The sequence below is a fragment of the Erithacus rubecula genome (genome assembly GCF_903797595.1).
Source record: "Erithacus rubecula genome assembly, chromosome: 3".
Classification (NCBI taxonomy): Eukaryota; Metazoa; Chordata; class Aves; order Passeriformes; family Muscicapidae; genus Erithacus; species Erithacus rubecula.
The window spans coordinates 7536839-7563744 of NC_136689.1; the positions used below are offsets into that span (position 1 = coordinate 7536839).

The 26906-nt window shown below is 37.7% G+C and overlaps 1 protein-coding gene across 5 annotated transcripts in view; it reads left to right on the forward strand.

Annotated features, from left to right (window-relative positions):
* Window positions 1-26906, forward strand: part of RBM33 (RNA binding motif protein 33) — a 97780-nt gene that overhangs the window by 8163 nt on the left and 62711 nt on the right. For all 5 annotated transcript variants that reach the window (XM_079300298.1, XM_079300299.1, XM_079300301.1 and 2 more), the window contains exons 2-8: window positions 3364-3442; window positions 8788-8836; window positions 10662-10738; window positions 13201-13501; window positions 14591-14701; window positions 21289-21460; window positions 26306-26514. In XM_079300298.1, coding sequence (XP_079156424.1) covers window positions 3364-3442; window positions 8788-8836; window positions 10662-10738; window positions 13201-13501; window positions 14591-14701; window positions 21289-21460; window positions 26306-26514 — 998 coding nt within the window. The remainder of the gene's footprint in view (window positions 1-3363; window positions 3443-8787; window positions 8837-10661; window positions 10739-13200; window positions 13502-14590; window positions 14702-21288; window positions 21461-26305; window positions 26515-26906) is intronic.

Sequence of the window (26906 nt, forward strand, 5' to 3'; positions counted from 1 at the left end):
TCTTCAAGTGCTCTTTATTTATAGTACAGTTTAAGTGCTAAAGGGGTGCCTGGTATGAGCAAATATATTTTGTAAGCAGACATAGCTTAAAAAGAATTTCCTGTCTTCCTGATGGTGGTCATTGTCTTGAGCTGTGTTAGGCAATATGTGGACACTTGTTATTTGGGCTGCTGCCAAACCATTTGCTTTACCTTAAAAAATAATCTTTGGTGGTGGTTACATCAAGTTAGTGGATTACTGTAATCCAGCTGTAAGAACAGTGTCAGTGCAGGATATTTGTGTCCTTAAAATGTCAGTGCACTACGACAGTCACTGCAGCAAGGTTTTGAATGACCATAAAAGAGCATTGTGGCCTCTTTTTTTTTTTTTTTTTTTTTTTTTTTTTTTTTTTTTTTTTTTTTTTTTTTTTTTTTTCCCCAGAGACCACAGAATTATTTCATTTAGTGTTCAAGAGGAAATACTTATGTATTTCTTTAGCTTTCCTCTGTGAGTGAAATAGGAATTGGAAGAGGAGGTTGCAATATGTAAATATTTGAGCAGAGAAATGTAAAACAAATGTTTTCAATTGTTTTAGCTCATGTAAATGAATTAAAATATAAAAGATTAATAAAAATAGAGATATATCTGTTCATAGTAAAGTGGAGAACCTGATCAAGGAGGATTTTAAAATCTACTGTTTCAAAATAAGAGTTGCCACATTTGTTTCAGGTTGCATCATAATTCATACTGAGCACTATTTCTTTCTTAGCTATTTATGATTGAAATTTCTGTTCTTAATATAGTGATGTTGCAAGATCTGGATTTTCTGTTTTTAATGTTTTTACCTTCTTTTAAACTTCCATCAGTCACTGATACTGATATTTTGATAAGATAAAGTGAGAGGTGAGTAGGTTTGTCATTGCACATGGGAGATACTTAAAGTTACTGGGCTGAGTTTTAAGAGCTGGAGACAGATTTGGTTTTGGAGATTTATCACAAAAAACAACCAAACAAAAAATCCACTTGAATAAAATAGTTCTTCCTTGGCAGTGTACTTGGTCAAAGAGTTGAATGAATATAGACTCTGGAGGATGAGTGGATTTATGGCATCTTAGTGATCCCAAATCTGAGTGTCACTGCAAGGACTGGATTGCTTGACCTCCTGTATTTTGCAGACCATTAAACTGCAGAAAATTTCCCTCTGTGTTGAGCATAACTTTTATTTTCCCACTTGTTTGATTCTTACCAAAGTTGTTAAAATGTGGGGAAAAGAGTGAATCTAGGTGTGCATTCTTGGGCTGTAGTCAGAGAAGGGGAGAGTGGAGGTTGAGTGTATATGAAGGTATGTGCTTCCATTTTCCAGGTGACAAGACATGTTGTCTGAAGAGACCAAATTTCCTTTGCATATTCTTGCAGAGAAACTGAAGCTTTTATATTTTTAAGTAGCAAAATTGTCATTTGCAAACTAAGCTATGCAAGAGGAAGTGGCAGGCTAAATTAGGGTATTTGTTGAGAAAAATATGGAACAGCAGTTGTTTCTTGGAAGTCAAGTGCATGTTCAGGTACAGAGTATAATCTGCTTCAATGACTTCTGGTGGTTTTACTGCCCCAGTTGGGATGACTGATGGTCCTTCCACCTGACTTCTCTGTTCTGTGTTATATTGCTGGTGCTGACCTGCCCTGTGCTGACCTGACGTTTACTCCTGTTTTCTAAGTGCCTTTGCAGGCTCAGTGTTAGTGGATAAATTTGTGGCCTCCAAGGCAAGCAAAGATTTGGCAGATGATATTGCCTTCACCTCCATTGCACCTCAGTTTCATGCATTTCTGGGGAACTGCTGTTTTTGGCAGAATTTGCCAGTGATTTAGCTCATGCTCTGGTGATCCTTGTCACAACAGCGAGAAGAGGCAAAGCTGTATAGTACATTCTGGGATTTTTTTTATTGTTGAGGAATGGAGATGTCAGTTGATAGTGGCTGACCATGAGCCAGAAGTGTGCCCAGGTGACAAGAAGGCCATCTTGGTTTGTGTGTGTGGCCAGCAGGGCAAAGGCTGTGGCCACCCCTTTTTGCTCAATACTGATAAGGCCACATCTCAAATCCTGTGTTCAGTTTTAGGCCTCTCACTACAAGAAACACCCTGAGGTGCTGGAGTGTGTCCAGAGAAGGGCAGGAAAGTTAGTGCAGGGTCTGGAGCACAAGTCTGACAAGGAGCAGCTGAGGGAGCTGCTGGGGGTCAGCCTGAAGAAAATGAGGTTCAGGGTGACCTTACTGCTCTCTACACCCACCTGAGAGTGAATCGTGATTTTAAAGAGTTGAGATTTTTGGCTAAGGGTTAGAAGCAATTCATATTGATCAGAGTGTAAGTTAGATAAACAAATGATTGGTTAATGGTTATTAGATGCTTAAGCTAGAGATAATAGAGGTATTGTTTGCCATTATGAGCTTGTTTCACTTTTGTTTATAGAAAGAGATGGAGTAAGTGAACTGTTACAAGAGCAGGTTGAAACCAGTAGAACAATGACTAGCACCTGGACTTTATACCAATCAATCACAAAGCAGCAGGGGACCTTGGATTGTGCCAGAGGGTCATGGAGACCTGATGAAGACATTCCTTACTTTGTCCTTCAAGACCACTGACCCAATTCGAGACAACCAACCCAATTCAAGAGAAGAATTGTGCATACATGAAGGACTATTGGCCTCATTTTAATACAGAGCAGGGATGGGAGGTGCTGGGGTTATGCATATGTATTGTATGGAAAACTTTGGGAAATAAATAGAGGGCAAGGAACCTTGTATGGGTCTGCCACATCTCTAGGGGACTGCCCCTGTGCAGCCTGCTGGCATCTTAATAAACAAACCACTCTCTGACTTTAGCTAGTTGGAGAGTCTGTGTCCGTGAGCATATCGGTTTTAATGATTCAAGAGGAGCCAGGTGGGTCTGTCTCTTTCCGAGGTGGCAAGGGACAGGATGAGAGGAAGTGGCCTCAAGTGCCAAGAGAAGTTTAGACTGGATGTTTGAAAGAACTGTAAAGCTTTGGAACAGGCTTCCCAGGGGAGTGGAGTCATCATCCCTGGAAGGGTTCAAAAACCATGTGGATATGGCGCTTGAGGACATGGTTTAATGGTGAGCATGGTGGTGGGGCAGGGTTGATGTTGAACCTGGCAATCTTACAGATCTTTTCCAACATTAATGGTTCTATAATCATATGCTGGTATTCATTTGTTTTCTTCATGTTAGTTGAAAAGTAGAAGAAGGTATTGTTGCATCTTCTGAGCAACATGCACATCCCCACACCCACCCAGAAAATCTCATCTGTGTGGTTGCTTTGGCAACCTTTCATTTCAGTAAGAATTATTTAATGTAGTCACCTTTTTTTTACAGATGATGACTTTGATCAGTTTGATAAGCCTGGTGCAGAAAGGTCTTGGAGAAGAAGAGCTGGAGATGATGACTGGGACAGGTAGGTAGAGTATTTTCATGCCCAGTTTGTATATGCTGAATTGCATTGTTCTGTTTTCCCATTCTGGCATTTTGTACTCTAACATTTAGAGCAGTGCACATTTAGATTCTAATGAAGATGTTGGTTGTTTTGTATGTGTCAGCCAATGCTAGATTGTGCCAAACATGTGCTTGCCTTGAGGAATATAAAGCATTGTGAAGAGATGCCATTTAAAATTGGATAAATGCAAACTATTCGCAGCGTGTAATTTTGCAATTAATGTTTCGGTTTTGCTTTTAAATATTTAGTAGACCTAGGTGATTTAAATAGAATTTGCTAGTACTTGAATTTGCCCAACTTAATTTTTAAAATATTTTTTTTACTTGTTTAAATTCTTATCCTCAAACTTCTACTTCAGTTTTAAATTGGGGAAGAGGAGGAGAGCTTAGGCATGGGCTTCTTCAACAATATGACTGTTTTAAATATTTAGAAGTTTGTGTGCTCTGGGTTATTTTGGGGGAGAATATATGTTCTTTTATGAGACAGGAATCAAGCTACACTGTTCTGCTCTTTTTGGGAGAAAACTTTCCTCTTATTTCTGTTATTTTTCTGTGATTCCTTTTTAGTAATACGCTTGTTCAGACTTGGCCAGTGGTTTTCACTCTAAAAGGGGGAAAAAATATTCCAAGTAGATTTGTCTTCTCTAATAATCACTCAAGTGATTGCAGTAAACAGATTTTACTGTAAGTAGTTTTCCACTGAGCTGATCCCTTGGAATATATCAACTGCTCTACATTTATTGTTATTCCAGAGGCATTAGTTTCCTCTTCCTTGGCTTTCTGCTAGGTTGAGTGGATAGCTTTCATTGCTTCAGGAGATGAGTCTGTGGCTGAGGAATTTGGACAGTAGCTCTGGTACATACAGGGTGTTCTGCTGTGTGCTGGAGAGCAGTGTCTGCTCTCTGTCAGGGTTGGATGCTGAAGTGCACCAAGGAGCTGCTCTGGGTTTGAGAGTGTAATTAAAATAACTTATCTAGGCTGGGTCACTCCTGTGCTGCCTTCTATCCCCAGGACTGGCTATTCAGAAACCTTAAAATCAGTATTACAGGCAGAATGTTTTGTATTAGAATATTTTCTGAACTTGTGGCCTTTGTTGCATGAATGGGTGAGCTCTTAGCTGCTGACGGGTTACATTTGGGTTTAGCTGCCCTACTCATCATTTGAGAAAATTTGGAACAGTCAAGCAGCTGTTGCATCAGGAGTTGGAAGCTTTTACCTGGTGGTAAACTCCTTGTTCAAAGCTGGTTTTAGTGGGGCTTTACAATAGTTTGAGTATTTTCACCAAGCTGAGACTTTGAAGTATACAAGGACTTAGTTTTAGGAAAAAGTTTTGTGTTTTCTATTAGCTGTATTTAATTAAAGAGAAGTGATCAAAAATTCAGTAGTGAAATTGTGAGGTGAGTGGTTTCAGGTAGAGAGCAGAGGATTCTAGAGTTTAATCTTGCTGATTATTTCAGAAATTTTATTTTACAACTGTATCTAATAAAATGCTATTTGCATGTGATGGAATATTTTTTGGTTAATGTTATTCTCTTCAGATTGCAAAGCTATCTTTATAAGTGTTGAGTTTTATTACAAATGCTGTACATGAGTTTGTTGTCTAATGTAATTACTTGAGAGTTTTACCTACTGGCCTAATTCAGTATAGAACATAGTTTCTTGAAGGTGGAAAAAAGGCTGGATGAACACAGTCTCAGTGTTTTAATCCTTTATGGCTTGTTTTCAACTGAAGCATCATTGGTGTGGGGGAGAGGTGGAGTTCTGCTAGTCACACATCTTCATCAGCCATCAGCTCTTACTGGGTTGTTACTTGACTGAGCTCCATCCCCCAGTCACTTAAATAATCTTGAGTTTTCAGATCTCTGTCTTTTCTCAAACCCTGGAGGGTGTCAACTGAGAGTTGAAAGACCCCAGTTATTTGGGAGTACAAATGTGACATTGTTCTTGGAGAATTCTTCCCATTTTTTTACAAATTATTTTCCTGTAACATTTGTGTCCTTGCTACTGCTCATGTTTAATGAAGCATGCTTATGAAATTGGAGACTTAAAAGGGCAGTCTGATGTCCTTATCATGTTAAGTTGTACATTTATCTCATTAAGTAGCCCAAAACTTGGCTTTGGGAAGAAACCTGCATTCTGGTGCTCCCCTTCAAGGTGACAGGGCAGATTTAGTAGCTGATTTTTGCTGAAATTCACTTGTTCAGATCATTCTTTGAGATTACTGATTTCTCTGTGCTGGCTGGAAACTTACCACCTTTTATTATCTGCTATTCACTGCTATTTTTTTATTTGAGAAAGCTAAATTTATTCACTGAGGAAAACGTTGGGTATTGGGAGTTGGGAAGAGGAGGAAAATCTGTCTCTTTCTTGTAAGAGCAGCAACCCCAAAATTATCTTAACCCAAAATTTCCTAGTATTTTTGTCTTGATGATAGCAAGGGTGAGATGCTTTTGGTACTAGCATAGGTGTGTACTTTTATTCCAGTTTAATTTATTCTGTGTGGATTGGAGTGGAAATTGCAGCCATTCATTTTTGTCTGTTTCTCTCAGCTATCCTAAGATCTGTTAGTGTCTGGAGTTTTCTGTTTGTTTGCTTTGTTTATTAGTCAGTTTTAGTCCTTGTGGTCCCTCTTTTTTCTATAGACAACTTCAGATTTGGCAACTTGAAAGGAACTTGAGATAGCTCCACTTTCCTGTGCAGGCTTTTCACTGTTACTTTGTTTATTCAAAAAGTTACTCAAGGTAATTTTTCTTCCTCTAATTTATCAATGAAAATACTGAATGACATTGAATATTTTAATAAGTTTTGAAGGGCAACCTGTGAACTACTTTTTCCTTCTGATACAAACTTCTTTTATATCCCAGTGTTAATTTTTTTTTTTTACTATCTAGCAATAGGCCAGAGTTTCAAAAAGTCTAGAATATGTCTGCAGTTAATTCTAGAGATAAAATGTGAATTTTTTCTAAGTAACCACATCAAGGACTCTTTTTAGTAATGTTGCAAATAGGCCTAGGTATGTATAGATAATTAATTTAATCTGAATTTCTTGTTACCTGAGTTTGGTTTTTGTCTTTGAATGCTGCTGTAACATATGCCCTTGCCATTTCATGGAATTTCTGTAGTGCAGTTTTATTAAAAGCTGTCAATGGTGGACCATAGTGCTGGGAAATATTTTCAATTTTGGTGCATTTGGCAGTTGAAAAGATTAGTGATTTTTTTTTTTTTTCTTTTTTTTTAGAGACAGAATTGAAGTAGGAAATTCTTGTGCAACCATTTCTGTTACATAGCATTTCCTGTCTCTGAAAGAGAAGGCTGAAATTCTCGTCAGTTTGCTCTTTGGAATGTGTGATGTGTCTTATCTCCCAGTTTTTGTTTAATATTACATTGAGCACAAGAGGATTACTATTTGTTAATGTTCAGTCATTCCTGTAACTATTTGTGATGAATAACAGTGTATAAATTTTGGATACTGATGATAGTGTCCTATTTAGGGCTTATTTGGCTATCATTTGTTCTTTGCTAGCCCACAAGATTTTTGCAACTTTCACTCCCATTTCTCTTCGATATTATCTGTACAGTAATGGGCTCTGAAAGAGATTGGTGCATCTGCAAAAAAAAAAAACTGATTTGTTTTGGGATTGCCTCCCCTTTTTCAAGTATTTGCCATGTAGTTCTAAGGGACTCTTACACAAATTTCTTTTCAGTTTATATAGACCATTCTCACTCGTGATGATTTGATTTTTATATACTACCTAAGGCATGGTGGTTTTTCTTTTTTTTTTAAGGTGTGCAAGTAGAAATAGTCTCGAAGTACATCTCCTATTTCAAATCAGTGACATCTCCTTTTAGTCTTGATACACGTATTCTAATACATGCTTTTGTCAGTGACAAGTGTTTATTATAGAAGGGGAATCTGGTCATCCCTGCCAGTAGATAATTCTTTCACTGAAGGAAGAATGAAATTAAGCAATTTTTCTAAAGTTTAGCTCACCTAGAATGTAGTTCCTTGTATTGAATCATATTTATGGAGCAGTTGCACTGTGATGGTAGGAGTGTTTAAACCAATATTTCTGTGCTTCCTGAATTCTTGGGCACAAATTAAAAATTGATGAAGCATGAATTTGATTTTTGTTACCCTGCAAATACGTAACATATTACCCTGAACTTGAGGAGAAAGGAATAAAATATTTATGAAAGATCAAGGCTTAAACCTGGCCTTTAGGAAGTATCCAGGTGAGTCATGATTTTAAAGAGTTAAGATTTTGGTTAAGGATAGAAGCAGTTTCCATGACCAAGATGTAAGTTAGGTAGGCAAATGATTTAGGTAGGTTAATGATTACTAGGTGCTTAAGCTAGAGCTAAATGTTATATTGTTTGCTGTTATGAGCTGGCGTGTAGGAGAAAGTGGAGTAAGTGAACCGTTAGAAAAACAGACTGGAACCAGTAAGAACAATGGCCAGCACCTGGACTGTATCAATTAATCACTAAGCAGGGAGCCTTGCATCATGCCAGAGAGTCACAGAGACCTGGTGAAGACTCTCCTGACTTCATCCTTTGAGACCACTGACCCACTTCAAAACCACTGAGCCAGCTCAGGAGAAGAATTGCACACACGTGCAGGACTAACAGCCTCATTGTGAATGGGATGGGAGGTGCTGGGTTGTGCATATTGTATGGAGGATCTTGGGAAATAGAGGGCAAGGAACCTTGTCTAGGGTGGAAGCTTCTTTTGGAGGTCACTCCCATGCTACCTACCAGTGAATAAACACACAACTTTCTAACTTTAATTACTTAGAGGGTCTTTGGCCATGATTGTATTGGTTTTAATGATTCCCAGCTCCTTGCTGAGGTGCAGCTTGGGACACATGGGGACCTGTAGACTGAGTCCTGCCCACAGGATGTCTCATGTGCTCCCTGCGGAGCTGGAAATCAGCAATTTGGACAAAATGGGTTTGCACAATGTGTCCAAATGGCCTTGAAGGAGTGATCTGGAATGGCTGTGTTTTGGCTGACTGTGCTGTACTTGGCTAGGTTTCTCTGCTGTGTTTAGTTGAGGGGATATGGGAAGGACAGGATATAGAAATGAAATGACTGTGCAACAGCAGACGTTTTTAATATATGAGTTCTGTTTTTTTCACTGAAAATACATACTTTTTATTCGCTGAATGCTTTGCTAAAATAGCCTTTGTGGTGGCTGGACAGCAGTTCTCCTTGGAGCAATTTCTTAAGGCATATGCCCTGTAAGGTTTTTGGTTTTGTTTTTCTGAAAGTCAGCTTCTTAAATTTCAATTTGTTACTGTTTTACAGTGAACTTGATGATGACTTGCTTGGAGAGGATTTGCTAACAGGAAAAAAGGTAAGAGATGTGCATTGAAGTGAATTGTTGCAGATATTTAGATGTGAATGTTGTTCAGCATAGCCAGTTCAGGGTTTTGGTTTGACCTCATGTATTTTACAGTCACTTCCCCAAAGCCTGACACAGCCACAGGTACCTGAGGTCTGCCTTACTGCCAGAGCATTCTGCACCAGGGATTTGTTTCCTTTTGTGAAATACCTCCAAGTATGGCTTTTAAAATAAAACTTAGAGAATTTTTTTTTTCAAGCCAGTTAGGTCTCCTGAATGCTGATTAGCATGATGGATAATTTAATCCAAGTGCCAGTTTCCTTGCTATTAAAAATCATTTCTCAAAATACCAGCAGTATTTACCACAGAGGGAATAAAAAAAGCAGTCAGTGTTGTGTGTGAAAGTTCACACTCAGTGTGCACAATCTGCTTCTTTGCTGTCTGATGAGCAGGCAGAGAATTTCCCCTTTTAAAGTGAGGGGAAAAATATGAGAGCAGCTAAAACTGGGAAACATAAACAAGTTTTCCCCATGTCTGCTATAGACTTTTCCTGCTGATACCTATTTCCAGGATTGACCTGTAAAAAGAGCTATCTTTGGATTTGCCAGATACCAGTAGGAGAAGACAGGACTTCTGTTTGTGAAATCAAATTGACTGGTCACTTCTTTCTGTATTTTATCTTCTAAATGAGCTAATTTTGAAAGTAGTTTTTGAAGTTTTAGTTAGAGATGAATAGGTTGTTAAGAAACTCAGCTTTATTAAGAATTGAATTTTATTTGTTACAGTTTTTTATAACTATCCTCTATATGATATGTTGGAAGTTAGCTTCTTGAAATTATTACAGCTTCTGTAAGCATTTCCTATTAAAGATAGGAAATTCCTTATTCTCATTTGCTGGTTTGAAGAGAATAAAATTCCACAGTATAATTATTAGAGATGTTTGTTACACAGTTACCAAAATCAGAAGCAGTTATCATTGAATGGGGGTGATAAAGCTACTTACTTATCTTTAAAAAATATATTTATAAATACTAAGCAGTACTTGATTCTGTAGTGTATTATGGTTTTTTGTGCTTTTTCTATTCTTCTTTTTTACTTTACCATGTTATAGGGCAGTATCCGTGGGTATGGACTCATGTGGTGGGGTAATAATGGACTTCTCAGAAAGTTTTCCCTGAGTTATTTAGGCTAATCTTCCTTCTACTTAATCTCATCCCAATACTTTGAGATAAATCTGTCATTGTATAACCTTTCTAGCCCTATTAGGGGTTGGAATTGTTGCTCAGAACTGCAGTTCTCTCCCTAGGGGGTAATTTAAAAAAAACAAACAAAAGCAACTGAAAGTTGTTTAATTTGACAGACAGATCAGGAGGAGACACGGTATTTTCTTCTAATTTTTTTGTCATAATAATTGTTTCTCAGTTTTCTTTATCATATCCTTTCCTCCAGCCTCCTGTCTCTCTTCTCTGGAAGTTGCTGTTCATGCATTTTCTTGACTTGCCTAATGCATCAAGGTCACAAGGCTGTGTACAAAAGCTAACCTTTCTTCTTCCTGGTCTGTCTTAAGTGACTTATCATCTTTGGCTGTATTTGAGAGAGCATCAGTAAAAAAGAAGTGCTGTTAGACAGGCAAATTTGAGTTCTGAAAATTTCTGTAGGATTGTCAAAGATGTATTTTAAGATTTGTGATCTTGTGTTTTTTCTCATGGAATTAGGTAATTTCTTTGAAAATATGGTCTTAGTTTGGGATGTGTTCTTCATTAAGGATATTTAGTGTTCAGTGCTTAGTTAAAAGTTTGTATTTTTATGTTCATGATTGACTTTTTTTGAAACCTAGAATCAGTCAGACTTGTCAGATGAGGAGCTGAATGATGATCTTCTGCAAAGTGACAATGAAGAGGAGCAAGAATTTCGGTATTTCTTTTTTGTATCTTATTTTGGATTACTCAAAGCTATGAATGACTCATTGCTAATAACTAATAACCACTAAACTAAAGTTATTGGTATATACTTAAAATAGTTTTGCTTTTTACCTAGCCAGCTACTTAGTGATGTATATGTAATGTACTCAGTAATGCTCTTAACATTCCAGTAAAATAATTTATTTTAATCTAACAAATTTATTCAAATCTCTGAAAAGCTTATAAGAAGAAATTGTGTCATCTGCTGTGCATATAGAATTAATTATAAGTGCTTACAGAGCTTTCTGTACTGCCTCAGTATTGCTTACTGTGGTAAGCTTCCTTTTCCTGATGCCAAGATGATTTTTTGCTGGTTTTTTTGTATCATTTATGTTACTTTTATGTAGCCTCTGTACTCTTAGCATGCATACTTGTAATTCCTAAAATATGATCATTTAGCATAATCCTAGTATCCTGTTAGGCCAGGAGACCAAACATCCATTGTAGTTGGAGGCTGGAAAACCCCACGCTATCTTGAGAAACCAAAGTCCTGTCTAGAATCCATCCTGTAAACAAGAGATTTGGCCCATCCAGGGGGAATTCCTTGGGGTGGGAGGATATCATGCTATCCATTCAAATCTCTTATTGGGCTACCTTTGTTAGATATGCTAATTTGTAAGGTCTGTAAAATGGTATATGCAGTTTATTGTGTGTGTGCATGTTGGCACATTCCCTTTTGGTGAAGTGCTGCACCATAAGGATCCTTACTAAATACCAAGGTAAAAACCCTTTATTCCTTAACTGTGTCTGGCTCTTAAATTTTAGGATTAAGGGAAATGCATCACTCCTATATAGTCCTTTTATGCCTTCTTTCTTTTGAAAATCTTACTTCCCAAGATTCCAAAGAGGGGAATTTGTGACTTAAATATTTGTGTACAATTACATAGCAGAAAATTTTGAACAGACTTAATAGACTGGAGTAGATATTTCCATGAGAGTTTACTGAGGATCCTGCCCTGTGAATACCCTGTGGTAATACAGCTCTTCAGCTGAATTATGGGCATTACAAGTCAAAATGAGTGTGTTGTTTTTACTTTTCAAACTGGACTGAAGTAGGAGAGGAGATGCTTGTGATGCCAAAGTGTTGCAGTGCCATTGCTGCTTTTAATGGCCTGTTGTTCCAGCTTTCCCCTATTGCATGCTGTGCAGGGCATGTCATCTGAAGGGCTATGAGTATATGTAAATGCATAACATACATAGGTGTATCTCCATCTCAGATCTCCTGTCTTGAGCTGTAATTAGGATAAGGACTCCTGTGTATGTTGAACTGATGAGGATGTGATAAAATGCACCACCATCAACCTCTTCATTGGCTACCATTTTCCTCCTTGCAGGAGTGAGGGTTGGACTGCTCCAGTTACAGTTCTTGGCTGTTTTTTTGCTGTATGTCCTCCTTGAGACCTGTGGGTAGTAGGGATGGTGTGACCAAACACAGCTGTGATAAATTATCTCAAATGTGGTAATATTGCTCAGTGGAAGCAGGCTTCTGTAGACAAGTTTTACACATTTAGCAGTTTTATTGCCAGAGAGAGCCTTTCCCTTCCCCTTATGTTTCCAGTCAACCCTATGCTTTTCTAGTTGGGAGGATAATGATAATCCTGCATAATGTCTTCACTTTTATGTTAAATCTTCTTAGAGATGCAAATATCTCAAAGCTGCCTGGATCTTGTTTCCCTAAACTTAGGAAAATGGAGGATAATAATAATGTTATTTGAAAAAAATACATTATTTGTGTTCTTTATACTTGGAGCTGTCAAATCAAGGACTAGTCTGCTGTTGGTTATTTGCTTTTTTGTGTTGGCACTAACTTTTGTAAATAGTAAACTCTTAGCTTTGCTTTGCCTGACTGCAGGTTATTAACTCACTAGTTTTTGTATGTATTTTTTTATTTTGGTGTCTGTGCTGATTGTCTTAAGAATGTCTTAATCATTTAAATTGCAGTTCTTGACTATTTATTCTATATTAAGTAGAACATGAAATATATCATAAAAATGCAATTGAATTCAAGATAATGAAGAATGACCAATGTTAATACATTAAGTAAAAAGTATTTTACTAGTGTATTCTGAAAGATTGTGAAAACAGATGCAGTTATATAAATTTTGTGTATTTCTATTTTGTTAGTCTTGGAATAAAACTTGAATCTGGTCTGCTTTGGTTACCAAGCAGGACTTCTGCCAGCTTGACCTGCTAAACCATCTGGTTGGTTTGATTCCCCTGGTCAAATAGCCTGCAGCTGGTGATAAGCTGCATTTTAGTATGCATTATGAGAACATGGCATAGAGTCAAATAGTGAATGGGGTATAATTCTATCCACCAACTTGGAGATTTCATGTTTGTTGGCTTTGTTTTGCTAAATCTTTGTGAGTAGTTTCCAGTTAGACTTCAGCCTCTGAATTTCTCCCTGTCCCCCAGATCTCCAGGTGTCACAGTGAGCCTCAATGCCACATCTGGCATCCTGACATCATATGAACTCTCAGAGTCCATCAACGATCCCTCACTGGAACATGAGTCTGAGTATGACCAAGGGGAAGATGAAATTGGTTATGACAAATCTGAAGCACCTGAAGAATATGCCTCTGAGTATGCAGAGGAAGGACATTATGAAGGCAATGATCCTGAACTGACAGAAGACCAAATAGAATATGGGGAAGAGCCTGGAGAAGAAGATGAAGTGCTAGACCTTGAAATCAATGAACCCCTAGATGAATTTCCAGTGAGTTTCCTTCTTTTGTATCTTCAAAGATAACATTGCTTCACGTGCATAGGGTTTTAGACTGATTTAAAATCTGTTTGCCTCCCTAGGGAGGAGGGGAAATTAGACCTATTATCACTGTCTGCCAGTTTCTTTATCTAGGCTGTGACAAAGTTTGTGTTGACAGCTTGTTTGGCGGTAGGTAATGCTCCTTTGTCATGCTGGAAAGCAGTTGAGAATCATGACCTTGAGGATTGTATCCTTAAGGAAGAAAACAGCTTTGTGTGGTGGAGATACTGCCAATTGTTAGAAGTACTTAATGCAAAAGCTTTTATCCAGGCTTTAGACAAGATCTGATAAAGTCCTTCGAAGGTGAAAAGATTATTGACCTGCTAAAGACATCTTTAAGGTGCTAATATCCCAAAGTGATTGATGTCCTGCTTGTTCATCCTTTTTGTAACTGAGAGCTGTCTAAACCTGAATAAAGAGATTGGAGGTTAGTTCAGAAAATGTCACCTGCATAATTCGATATAATTTAAGCAGTGTAAGTGCATTAAGAACATGCACTGGCTTTAATTGCTAATGAAATGATTTAATCTTAATTAAACTGTGTGTGATCAGTGAGGTGTTTGAAAACACAAGCTACCTTAAGCAAGATTTTGCTTTTGTTTTTTGTTCATAATTTTTCAGAGTTGAACCTACTTATATGCAAGCACTTGCACAATGCTTTAAGAATGTTTGTTTGATGGGGTAAAATCTGATGTTAATGTATATATGCTGTAGATGGGTGTTTCCTGTAAGAAAGTCCTGTTGTGTTTGCTTCATAAATTTATAATCAGTATAAATCAGGATGCAGATGTATAGAAATAGTTGGGGCAAACAGTATTAAATGGGATCTTTATGATCACATTGCTGGGATATGAATGGAAGCTGTTTTGATTTGGATAATATTGAAATTATTGTCCAGTTCAAAGCCCTGCTCATTATGGTGTATGTTGCCATACTGAGAGGTGCAATGCTTCTCTTCCACTCTGGAAGCTGTAGCAATGCAGTCAGACTCCACCTGTTCAATTGGCCTTGTGTCTTTCACCTTCCTGTTTCCTGCTTTAGGATGAAGATTACATGCAATCATACAATGAGCGAGCAATGGAAGAACAAGGAGGGTATGCAGCTGGTGAGGAGTTGGAAGAATCCCAGACAATGGCTAATGAATCAGAAGAGGTATGCCATAAATTTAATTGAAACTCTAACTAGTTTTGTTACAGTTTGATTTTGTAGAATTGTGCATACTGCTGGGTAAGAATTTATGCAACTGCCAGTGTTGAATTATTGGTGGAATTCTATGTATAAAATGAATTGTGATAACATCTATATTGTCAGATACATCAGATTTCTTCTTCCCCTTAGGATTAAAATCATAAGGGAGAGCTCAAAATGTTAATTTAGTCTTGGCTTCAACATTAGAAACTTCAGGGGCCTGTTTGGGTAGGAAATAACAGTAATACTGCAGTCTGGTAAATCTCCAAGAGCTATGGTGCTTCCCTTTACCAGATAGGTCACTGGTGCTGTTGGGATGTAAATACACTTCTTGGGTATCTTTGGTACACCCCTTTGTGGAGGAGTGTAAGTGTGGAAGGTTTGGTATTTTAGGCAGGCAAAGGTGAGGTTGTTGTTTTGAAAGTTGTGTTGAGACTGCAATTCCTGTGAGATTTATCTTTGAGAAAAATTGATGAGTTCCTTCATTTGCAATAAGAAAGCTTGTGCCAAAGTCTGCCAAGTATGCATTCAAACTAATTATAGCCTGGTAATGATGCCTAAAGGTTTTTTAGCTTATGTATTTTTCATATATTTATAGCCTTGTAGATTTTTAATATATGTATAACTTTCAGTATTTTTCCTGCCCTCTCTCACAGTTAAACAAACCTTTGCTATACGTTCTTGAAATTCTGTTCAGTCTTATTCTTAAGAAAAGAGTTCCTAACAAGGACGTGTTATATTCTACCAGAACCTAAGAGACATAACAAAAAGATAGGGCAAAAAGCCCCTGGACCAGCTGGCCCAGGGCTGGATTACTGGGGTAACTGATTTCCTATTGGATGTACTGGCTAGATATACTAACTAATTAACCCTACAAAAATTGTAGAAATCCTGTGTCATGCATGTGCAATCTCATATTTTGTTCACCTGCAAGCTTACTTAAAGTAATTGCTTTTTTTTTATTTTGCCACTTTAACTCTGTTGCAAAGTTTTTTCTTTTGTTATTAGGCAAGAGTATCACAACTGTTTTTAATTTGCAGCAAGTTTTTGATGTAAGGTTTTTTTTCCTTTCCCCACCAGGAATCTGCTTTAATATTACTTTTATTCCAGTTCTTAATTAAATAGGATTGAATGGATTACCTGCTGAGAAGTGTAGTCAGAGTGTATTTCCTCTTTGGAGCTTTAACTCATCAGGAAATTAATTCCTCAAAGACACAGCAGCATTACTGTATGAAGTTCTGACAACTGGGTGTGCTGTGATGCTCCAGTTGTATCAAACCTATCTTGGTAAAACATTTTTTGGTAGGTGGAGATCTGCATTGAAAGGGACCACCTGCATCGTTCAGCCTTCACTGTTGCAAGCATAACATCTTGCACCAATACACATAGTTAATTTCCTATTTCCTAGTAATAAATCTACCCTTCAAAAGAACTGTGATATCCTTGCACACTTTTTATTCCTTCACTGAATTGGTGATAGACAATTTTGTTTTGGTGTTTTGGAGGTTCATTTGTGGTGTCTGCCACCACAGTTTGAGATGATGGACTCAACACACATCATGTAAAATTAAATATATAGCTGGGATTCACTGCCAAACTTACTGCTGTAAAAAAGCACAGCTTCATTTTGAGAGTATGAATTCTAGAATGAGAATTATCTAATATTTACATTGTCTGAATTTGACTGAAATTTGTTTCATTCAAAAGGTGCCATCAGTGTGAGTTTTTAATTGATTTTGTAAATTGAGCTTTAATAGAATTTGTTCATCATATAAGGTGAATGTTTTGGCCATACCTTCAGTTACTTTACATTTTATCTTTATTCTGTTGGTTTGTAGATTGTCACAGGTTTCTTTTTTCCAACATAGTACCATCTTTTTGTTCCTGTATTGTTTTGTATGGATCTTGCTTCCATTGGCAGTAGGCTCACAGTTGCACTCTCTAAAGAAGAATATCATCATGACAGAGAACCTTTGTAAAGTATTCACTTCTGTTCATTGCATGGTTAGATGCCTGCCTCCAGCTCTGAAGAGTTTTGTTCTTTATTCTAGTGTTATGTAACAGCACTTTTCCTTAAATCTCATAACATTCAATACTTGTAAACAAGGCTAAGGGTTGGTGTTGTGCAACACAACAGTGGAGCTGTCATGGATGTGGTACAAAGAAAGAGCATTATCATCTTGTGGTTGAAATTTGGCATCTGAATAACAGAGAGGGGGTGTTGGATGGTGTTTTAAGTGTTTACCACATTAAAACCAACTAAAGCCTCTTTATGATATTGATGGAGTAAACTTTGGTAAACCCAGAGAAAAGCCAACTGGGTGGGGAGACCAGGAAATAAGGGAGGTGAGACAATTGTTACAAGTAGCATTCAGGTGGGAGAAGTGAGGACTAGGCTGGTAAAGTTTGTTTTTGAAACAATACTTAAAATTGCAGAACTTGGATTTTAAATTAATAACACGCCGTGTGGCTTCCTTGAAAAATTTAGCAGTGCTTCAGAAGATATTTCTGCCTTCCTGCAGTAAAGCAAAACCCAACACCCAGAAATTTCACAAGTGAATAGGTGGGGTAGAACAGCCACATGAGGTATCATGTCCTAAATATTTTAGAGGAAAAATATCACTAATTACTTCTGTGAAATGTTCATAAAAAATAAACCTCATGAAAATAGTATTCATAATGCCTTTGACTTCACAGATTACTTTCAATATAAAACAATGATGGGGGATTTGTCATTGCATAATTTAAACCGCGTCTTGGGTTATGCTGATAAGAAATAAAGAGTACTTTAATCAAGAAAACATTTCATGAGGAAGTGCTGCATACTGCTTTTCTTTTGATAGGATATAGGTTTGGAAAAAAAAACAACAAATGTCTGTCTGAATTGTCCCATATTTGTTTAGCCAGAACTTCTGCACTTTAGTTCTGTTGTTCAAATGTGAAAACACTACCTACCAGCATGGAGGAAAGTGGTGAAAAGAGTGCAAATCAAAACAGCCAATTTAAAACATATTTTAAGGCACTAAGATTTATTTTTTTGGTTCCATTTTTCATCTATGAGAGGTGCCCGTGAAATAGGTATAATATCCTTTTACCTACCCTTTTGTTTCTTGATCTTCTGGGATTGAACAATAGCTGCTTCTTCAGTGTTTACCTGTAGTAGATGCCTCCACCACCTTTTTTATGGGTTGGTTGTGAAAGTTGTTTCACCTTTAATTTAGTTGGTTTTGCACATCTGTGTGGATCTGGCACATCTGGATTAGGAATCTCTGGCACAAAACTCTCCTGAACATTGGGAGGATCATGCTGTCAGTGTTTCTGCTGCTTCCCTTGAGCTGTGTCTGTTGCCATTCCTGCAGCAGCCTGTGAGCTGTTCAGGGCAGGAGCACTCCCTCCTCCTCCACAGCAGATCATAACCCAGAGTGAGGAGCTCTGCTCCCTGGCTGGGATGTAAGGAATAGTTATTTAGTGAGGATGGCAGGAACCCCTGACCTTGTGGCAGAAGAAAGGTCATTCTGTTTCTATGTAAGGGTCAGCAAAGCTCTTTGGTAGCTTTGTGCAAGGTGTCATAGTGGGAAGTGTGAAGCTGCCTTTGAGGAGAGCTGCTGAGAAGCCAGGGCTGCTGAGTCCAGTCCAGTGACCTCAAGTGGCCATTCAAGGACTGTTTGTACATATGCAGAGATATTAATGATTAGCAAGTACTGAAGCCAATCCTGTAAGTAATAATAGGTCTTAATTCTTTGTCTGCAGTTGTCTTTTTGGAACATAGAATCCATTCATGCTGTAATCTTGGCAAAACAGCTCCTTCTGTTCTGCTGGAAGCTGGAAAAGGTCATGTAGGAATCTTGCATTTTACAGCTGCAGAAGAAACTGCAGGGGAAGGGTGTGTGCTCCTACCCTGCTCAGCCCATCTTTGCTGCAAATGTATAGAGCGAATGTATGGGTGGCTGTCAGACATGTTTGTGTCTCCATTGCATAAATCCCTCAACAAAAGGTGTAATCAGATTTGGACATGGGTCAGTTGCCATTCTCTGGCACTGTCTTGCCTTCATGTCTGCTTTTTTATTGGCTCCGTTAATTTTTTTTTTTTTTTTTTTGTCTTTGATATTTAATGCTTGTATTGCTGTTGATGGTTAATGGGTGGCATGAGCATTATGTTGGTGAATAAGGTGAGTCAGACCTAGACTTCAGGATTGGTCTAAGTGGGTAAGAGTAAAATAGTGTTAGTCTAGACAAGTTTGAGATTTTTTTTTTTATTGTTCTGTAGGTAAGTAGTTGTCTGATAGTCTGTCAAAACTTGTGATATTTTGTTTTTAAAATTCATTTCCCCCCTCCCCCGGATGAATAATTGTCAAAATGCAACAGAATTTCTACAGGGAATTTTTAACTACCATTTCATTAAAACTTAGCAGAAGTTTTCAGGACAGTGTAGACTTTGTTACCCTTTCTAGTCCCAATACTGAAGTGTGAGCTACACATAGACCTTGCATGATTAAGTTTAACACTCACAGATGAGATTTGACTGAGACCAGTCTTTGATTAATCAAAACCAGAATTCCACAGTAGCTTTTGAGGGCCATTGATGTAGAGAGTGGATGTGTCTGGGGTTTATTCTTCAGAGTAAAGCAGGAGGCTCAGTGTAGTGTAAGCATGTCTTGCCAAACAGCTTTTCCAGTTCTGTCTTCCAAATCCTGCCCCTGAAGGAAAAGTTTCTAAAAAGAAAAGCAAGACAGTAAAATTATGGGCTTTGTGATATTTATAAAAGCACAGGTTTGATAGAGATACTGCTACACCTTGCTCTTTTGGGAGTCCCTCTTTTCAAAGTAAAATGCCAGCCCTGTCTATCGGTGTTGTTTGTTTTCATTAAACCATGTTAGCATCTCTTTCCTTGCTAACATCCCTCCTCTGTTCCACAAGTATCAACTGCTTGCCCTCGAAGGTATTTTGATTATATGTGGATATGTTAATTAGGCCAGTGGTGCTCAGTTTGGGTTTGCTTTTGAGGTTTGGATTTCTTTCAGTCTTGAAGGTTGTTTTTTTTCCCTCCTGCTTTGCCTGCTGTTTTTACCTGCTTTTTAAAAATATATGATAAAATTGTTACACCAAAATAAATATATTTGTAACGTGAAAGCCTTAAAGCCTTTTGTAAAAATTGACTCTTTCTTAGCTATGTCTTCAAGCAGTTTTATGAGGTCAGGAAATATAGTGCTTAAAGGTTTGTCTGGAATGGATAAAACACAGCTTGGGATCAGTAACCCATTGAAGCCCTATAGCTAAGTATATAGATCATTTATTCACCAGACCAAAGCTGGAGTAGCTTTCAGCTTGAGTTCATAAGGTTTGTGGTCTTTTAAAGCAGAAGCTGTCTTGCCAGGTCACTCTGCCTCTGATTTTTCTTCCCACATTTCTTTTTGGTTATGGATGAAGTTAGGCTGCTGGATAGGGAAATTTGCAATCTCTTGCACAATTATGCTATTAATTCTTTCTTGATTTGTGATTTAATATCTGTCCACATGACTGTCACACTTGCTGTGCCTTTCTCATATAAATTTCTGCACTGATCTGGTTAATTAGAAGATTAAACCATTTTTGCATGTTAGATTTGGCTCATTTTTTAACTGTCCTCAAGCAGCATAAAATTTATGATGTATTTAGTGGCTTTGCATAGAATTAAAATGCATGTGCAGGCTGTAAGAACTGAACAAGTAGGTTTGTACAAGAAATAATCAAATACCCAGTAACCAAAATTTTTATGGAGAATCACACGGTATTAGAACGTTTTTAATTTTCAGATGTAGAAATCCAGTATAACTTGTGTAATGCTCTGGCCTGCATGGGAAAATTAAATTTTTTTTTAAAGTTTCTATTAGTTTGAAGGAGAGGGATCCATTTTCATTTTGAACATTGTTTTATTTAAATAAATGTTCTCTGTTTTAGAGAGAACTGAACAGTAAATTCTGGAAGCATTCCAGTAGCACCTAGAATACAAATTTAGTATTTTCAGATTTATCCAATCCTATTCTCAGTTTCCCTATCAATTACTGAATTGAAACTTGAAAGTATTTGAGGAGTAAAGTAAATGCATGCATAGCTAGAGGAGTGGGATTGAGATGCAAGGTTATCTTTGTTGTTGGTTGGGTTTTTTTAACAGCATGGTATTGACAGTTGTTAAAAGATGAAAAAAAATAGGATTTTACTGTTCCTGTTATTTTGAACCAAGGTTTGTATCACAGTCAATTCATTGATAAAATGTCAGTCTGTGTGCAGAAGTACCTAGTAATCAGATGGAGGTTCTAACTGGAGTTTCAATATTCCCTTAAATATTACAGCAAATTTATTTTCTAAATAGATTTTACTTTACTATTTATTATATAGTACATATATTTTTATAAATAAAGATAAACATCAAGCTCTTAAATGTTCATTGAATTATATATGAGCACAACTTATAAAAATTAAAGAGGGGCTTTTAAGGAAAGATTTGCTTTTGATACTGTTTACAAGAAACGTGGTTTTTTGAGGCTGCATGTCCTCTGGTTTTTGTGCTTTAGGCAGCTATTGGATCTCTGGAACTTCAAGAAGAAACAAAAGAAGAATCTGATGAAGAGGAGGATGATGATGAAGAGTCTGGACGATTACGTTTCAAAACTGAACGGAAAGAAGGAACCATCATCAGGCTCTCAGATGTGACAAGAGAAAGGAGAAACATTCCAGAAACTTTGGGTGAGATTTTTCTGGCAATGGATTGCCACAATTTGCAAAAACTTGCACAAAATTTGCAGAGCTGTAATGAGTGATAGTAAAGAGCAAAGGGTATTTTAGTTGAAGTGCATTCCAAATGTGTTCACAGCCGTAAGACTGTATTTCTATGAATCACATTGAGATTGCATCTTGTTTATATAAAAGGTGCTGGTGGCTTTGCTAAACAGAATATTTTAAAAACAAGAGGGCACTCAAATAACTAAATTTCTACACATAATTGCAAGGTAAATGACAATTGCATTTGTTTTCATATATCTGTGGATTTATTCCTTAATTTAATATAGAAACAAGACCAGCCAATAAGGAGAAAACCTGTAGTGGAGCTTGACTGTTAATAGAAGAGTGATTTGAATTAGACTTTTAAGTCTAATTCTAGGTGATCTGAGATGTAGCTCTTTGGAGTGAATGATTGGCAAAAACACAATATTGCTGTTGTGAAATGGTTTCTATTCATACTAGTTTTTCTTAATAATCTGTTGATAGAGACCAGATAATTGACATGTGGTAGAAGGTTAAACCACAAAAAATTCTGTTTGCATATAAATACCTGCTTCCTTTTAAGATTATAGAGCAAATTTTTACAGCTGCTATGGTTAAAAAATGAAATTTCATTGCAGACCTACATCTCCTTACTCTAAAATATGAACATAGTTCAGAAAACACTTAAAGAGGAATTAACATTTCAGTTGAAGTTACAAACGTAATTTCAATCCTGTCACATTTTGGTGACCTTTTGTGACAGCTTGTCTCTATTGGAGGAGTGCATTCTTACTTACTGATTAAAGATGTCATTTGAAACCATTTTATTACCAGCAATAGTGAAATTAATCTTGACACTTAGAGACACTAGAAAAATAATTGCTGATTCACTGCATTAACTGTGTGTGTGAGAACTGTACAGTCAAGATGAGACAAAGTGTAAAAAAGGTAGAAAGATATAAAAAAGATGGTAAAAAGAGGTAAAAATACAGTGTTCTCAGTAATGTAGCTAAGATATTTCCTAAACATTTTTTTCATCCTAGATAAGTTAAAGATTGGTTTTTCAAAGTTCAGAAGAGGGGTATTGTAGGACAGCTTTGCAATTGATTTCTAGCAATACTAAGTTGGTCACCTTTGATAAGAAATGCATATCTTCTTTTAGTGCCTGAGGTGAAGTCTTCTCAGAGTGGGAATTGTCATTATTCTCATGGTATAGTTACCTGTTAAGCAATGTGGAGAGGAAAAATGTATTTGGTATTACCAAATTAAAGTATTCCCTCTGTATCTGATCAAAAATACACAACCCAAACCCTCAGATTTATGCATAACCAATTGCCAGGTGCTAACAAAGGTCAGTTGGATGTGGCAGTAATTCTTGTTATGCCCTGCTTAGTTTGCTTCTGCTCACTGTGATGCCTCGTGGCTGAGATTTCAGGCTGGGCTAGGAAATTTAAATAAGTGTTTTAATTTGTCCAGTTGCTCTGTATCCAGAAGCACAGAGTATAATCAGTTTGCAGATCTGGATGATGAGGAGAAATGACATCAAACTGCATGTATATGTAAATGAATATGTATTTGTAGTTATGCATGAGTTCTTAGCCAGGGAGAAGCTGTATTCTTGTGAGTACCTGAGCCCAGGGAGGGAAAGACAATCTCTTCTTCCAGTGCTCATCACTTCTTTTCTTGAGCAGTCTGAGGTTTCAGGGAAGCAGGGACTGTTTTTGTTGCTTCCCTCCTTGCAAAACCATCTCCCATGCCATCTCCTCTGCTTGATACCTGTGTGTGGGACACAATGCTCTCATATTCAGTATGCAGCCTTGCATAATAGAGCTGACTATATTTTGCTGTGTGGTGATGTGTAGCTACATGCAGCACTTGAGGTGCTCATGGCATCAGTCTCAATTTTTGGAGGAAGGTTCTGAACCTGCACTTCAGTGTCTAAGCAAAATCCTTCATAGGTAGGACAGTTGCCCTCAGTGGCATGTGGGGGAAGTGTGCTCAATGTTGATGTAATCTTTTTTATTTTTAAAATCCATTGGTTATGTTGTACTTCTGTGGTCACAGATGTAGTATGAATGTGAATTTGTGTGTGGTTTTGTTTGGGGTGTTTTTTTTCCAAAGTTGATGCTCCATGTGTTCCCTAGTCTGCCTGAAAAACTGAGCGTGGTGACTGTGTCTTTAAGGACATGGCCTGAAGAGTTTGAGAAATTTTGTGTAAAGTGGGGAGGAAAATAATTTATGTATTTTAAAGAGAGTGATTCTGCACATCCAGAGTTGACAGACTTGACTTTGTATGGATGCTGTCATCCCTTCCCCAAGCTTAATCAGCACAGTGCTCTGAAGGAATTTTGATTGGAGCAGCCCATTCTTTCTTCCAAAGTTGTTTCTATTCCGTGTCTCTCAATGTTTGCTTAAGAGGCTGAGAGACTTGGCCATGGTCTTGTTTTTTAGGAAGCCTAGCTCTGTTCCCAGGTTCATTAAAAATTGCTTTCCTCAGGTGTGATTTCTAAGCTATTTATTAGGAACTCAGTTCTTACCTTGCTTGACCATCAGTGGTATGTACTTGTTGCAGTGACTGAACTTTATTTTCAGGCTAGAGTCTTGCTGAGTTCAGGGTTGAAGTGTGGAAGGTGGCAGAGAAATTGGCCCTGCCTGTCCTGTTCCTGGGGAAACACAACAGCTGTCCAAGCAGCAGCACAGCCGAGGTGCCCTGCAGGGCTTGGATCATTTCTGAATAAAGGAAAGGGAGTTATTCTTTTGCAACATAGTGGCACTGTTTCACCCCATGGATATATGGGACATTGCAGCCTGTCTTTCAGGCAGGTGAGGTCAAAGCCCACATTGGCCCTTCCATGTTGTGGGGTCTGAAGAAACACAACTTGGCTGCAGGTGTGGACAAAGAGTTTTGCACTCAGAGCTCAGTTTTTCCCATCTAACTGCTTTTCACCTTTTTTGATCCCTGTCAGCCAATGATGGCTATAGCAGTTGTTTTACTTGCATCTAATACTTTTGATTGCTTTGGGCAAGAGTACATATCTCTTAATTTTTTTCAGAAATGCATATTTGATACCTGAGACTTGAGGGATTGTGGTTCCTTCCCTCATTCTAAGCATTCTGTAAGATTTTCCTGATAAAGCCTGATTGTCTTGGGCTCTGCTGTGCAGGTGGCTTGAGGGCAAAGGTAGCATTTCATAGGAGTATTTAAGGCTTTATGCCATTCAGTTGTGGTGTCAGAGTGGAGAGAAAAGGAGGTAACTTGTCTCATCACCAATGTGCAAAAATGAAATGGGAAACTCTAGCAGATCTTGGGCTTTCAGAAGTCTGTCGTGTATGCTGTGTTCTTACAGGCCACCAGCAAGTTCAGAACTTTTAAAAATTAAAAAGCTCCTGCTTTGTGGAGGAGCTGAATACTTCTGAAAACTAGGACATGCAAATTTGCAGTCTTTGCAGCTCAGTCTTGCTGGCAGTTTTTGTAGCCAAGTAGGAAAAACTGCCACAGAGGGAATGCTCAGTGCTCACCCTTTTCTGCCCTTCTGTCAATCCTCAACTTCAAAGACTAATAGAGATTACTTATGAAGATGTTTAAGATGGTGCTTTAAGTAGCTTTGGCCTTTAGACTCACAAGAAATTGTAAAAATTTTCTAATTGATTTAGTTATGTATTCTTGGGAGAGTGTATGTAGGGGTATGGAGACAGAGTGGTAATGTCTCCTGACAGATACTAATTACTTTAATTCTCTTATTCAGATACTTTGGCCACTGTGTGTAGTATTGACAAGCAAATACCATATTAATTCAAAATATGCTTCTGTTTTCAGGAGCATGTTTGTTTTTAGTAGTTTAATTTTGCCTTGTTAGAGGCAGAAATCAGCATTAGGGGTAACAAAGGATCTGACTAGCATGTGACAAGAGATTCAGCTGCATGTTTGAGTTAGTTGATTACCCCTAATAAGTGATTGAAACCTGGTGAGTGGTTCTACTTATACTTCCATGGTGTGTTTCCTGAAGTCTCTTGTAGACTTTTTCTGTTTTCAAGTGATGTCATTACCTGGGTCTATTACTGCATCATTTCTTGCTTAGTGTTGTCAGCATTGTCCAAAATTTCAAGCAGATTTGTCATCTTGCTGAGTACTATGTGTTCTCTGGTGTTTACCTGTGATGTGAGTTGGGTGGGTATTATCAGCAGCCATGTGTTTGACTTGAGCTGAGCACAGATTTCAACATGTGCTCTCTCTTCAGCAGAATTACTACATGTGAAGTACAGCTGGTTCTTAAATCACAAAATAAAAATTTAAGTGTACAACAAAACAAAAATTAAGTAGTTATGTACTAGAAACACTTCAACAAGCAGAATGTATTTCTTTGGAACAGGTCAATGTGCAGAAGAGTCTGATAAATCAGTTTATATGGAAAACTCAACAGACCCTTTACTGTAAAGTTTACTTCAGATTCACTATCTTGCCTGACATCTGCAAATAAGATGTTAAAGATAATAAAACTTTGAAAGGAGCCACAGTCTCCTCTTGGAGCAGAAGGCAGATTTCAGTACCATCTTCAAACAGAAAACAATCAAACCTTTTTGTTCATGTTTGTTTCATTTATCTGCTGCTTTTTGCCTGTGCAGAAGACAGGAGTATCTGTGCTTTTTCCTTTTAAAAATGTCTTTAATGAAATGTTAACATGCCACCTAAAGGAGATCAAAGTGCCTGCAAATTTTATGTTAGTTGCAGGGATTCTTCTGCAATTCTGACAGTATTTTATTTGTCATTGTGTTTTTCTGCCTTTTCAGCACAAAGCTAAAATATTTCCCCCTTTTCTCTCTCAACAGAGCTTTCTGCAGAAGCCCAAGCAGCATTACGGGAATTTGAAGAGAGAGAGAGGCAGCTTAAGCAGGGCAGATACGGCTCCAGGAGAGGAGGGAGAAGAGGAGGCTCAGTCATGTGCCATGGAATGGGAGAACAAAGGAGAGACAATAATGATAGGGGAAGAATGAAGGATCACAGGCCTGCACTGCTGCCAAACCAGCCATCAGCAATGGTACCTTTTAATCCTTAGTATTCTTTGAGCATCCTTCCAGGAAATTGTGGAAAAATGCATTTTAAATCATGAATCTTTGCAAAGGTGGAATATTTATTCCAGTGTAGACCTTCTGCTCTTTCAGGGCTTTGTTAGGCAGTATGGGTTTTGTGTGGTGTGATGATTGTAAAGGATGTGCTTTGTCCTGTTACTGGCTTCATCTTGAGCAGTCTCAAGACCTCCAAATGAAAAGTGCATTTTGTCTGATGGGTCACAGTCAGACTTATCTTTTGGTTTGCATGGGAATGTAGGAAAAGCTGAGTTTCTCTAAGAAGTCTACATGCAACATGGAAACATGTACAGTCCCACATTATTCATAATAATGTAGTTTAAAAAGTACAATTCTCTAAAAT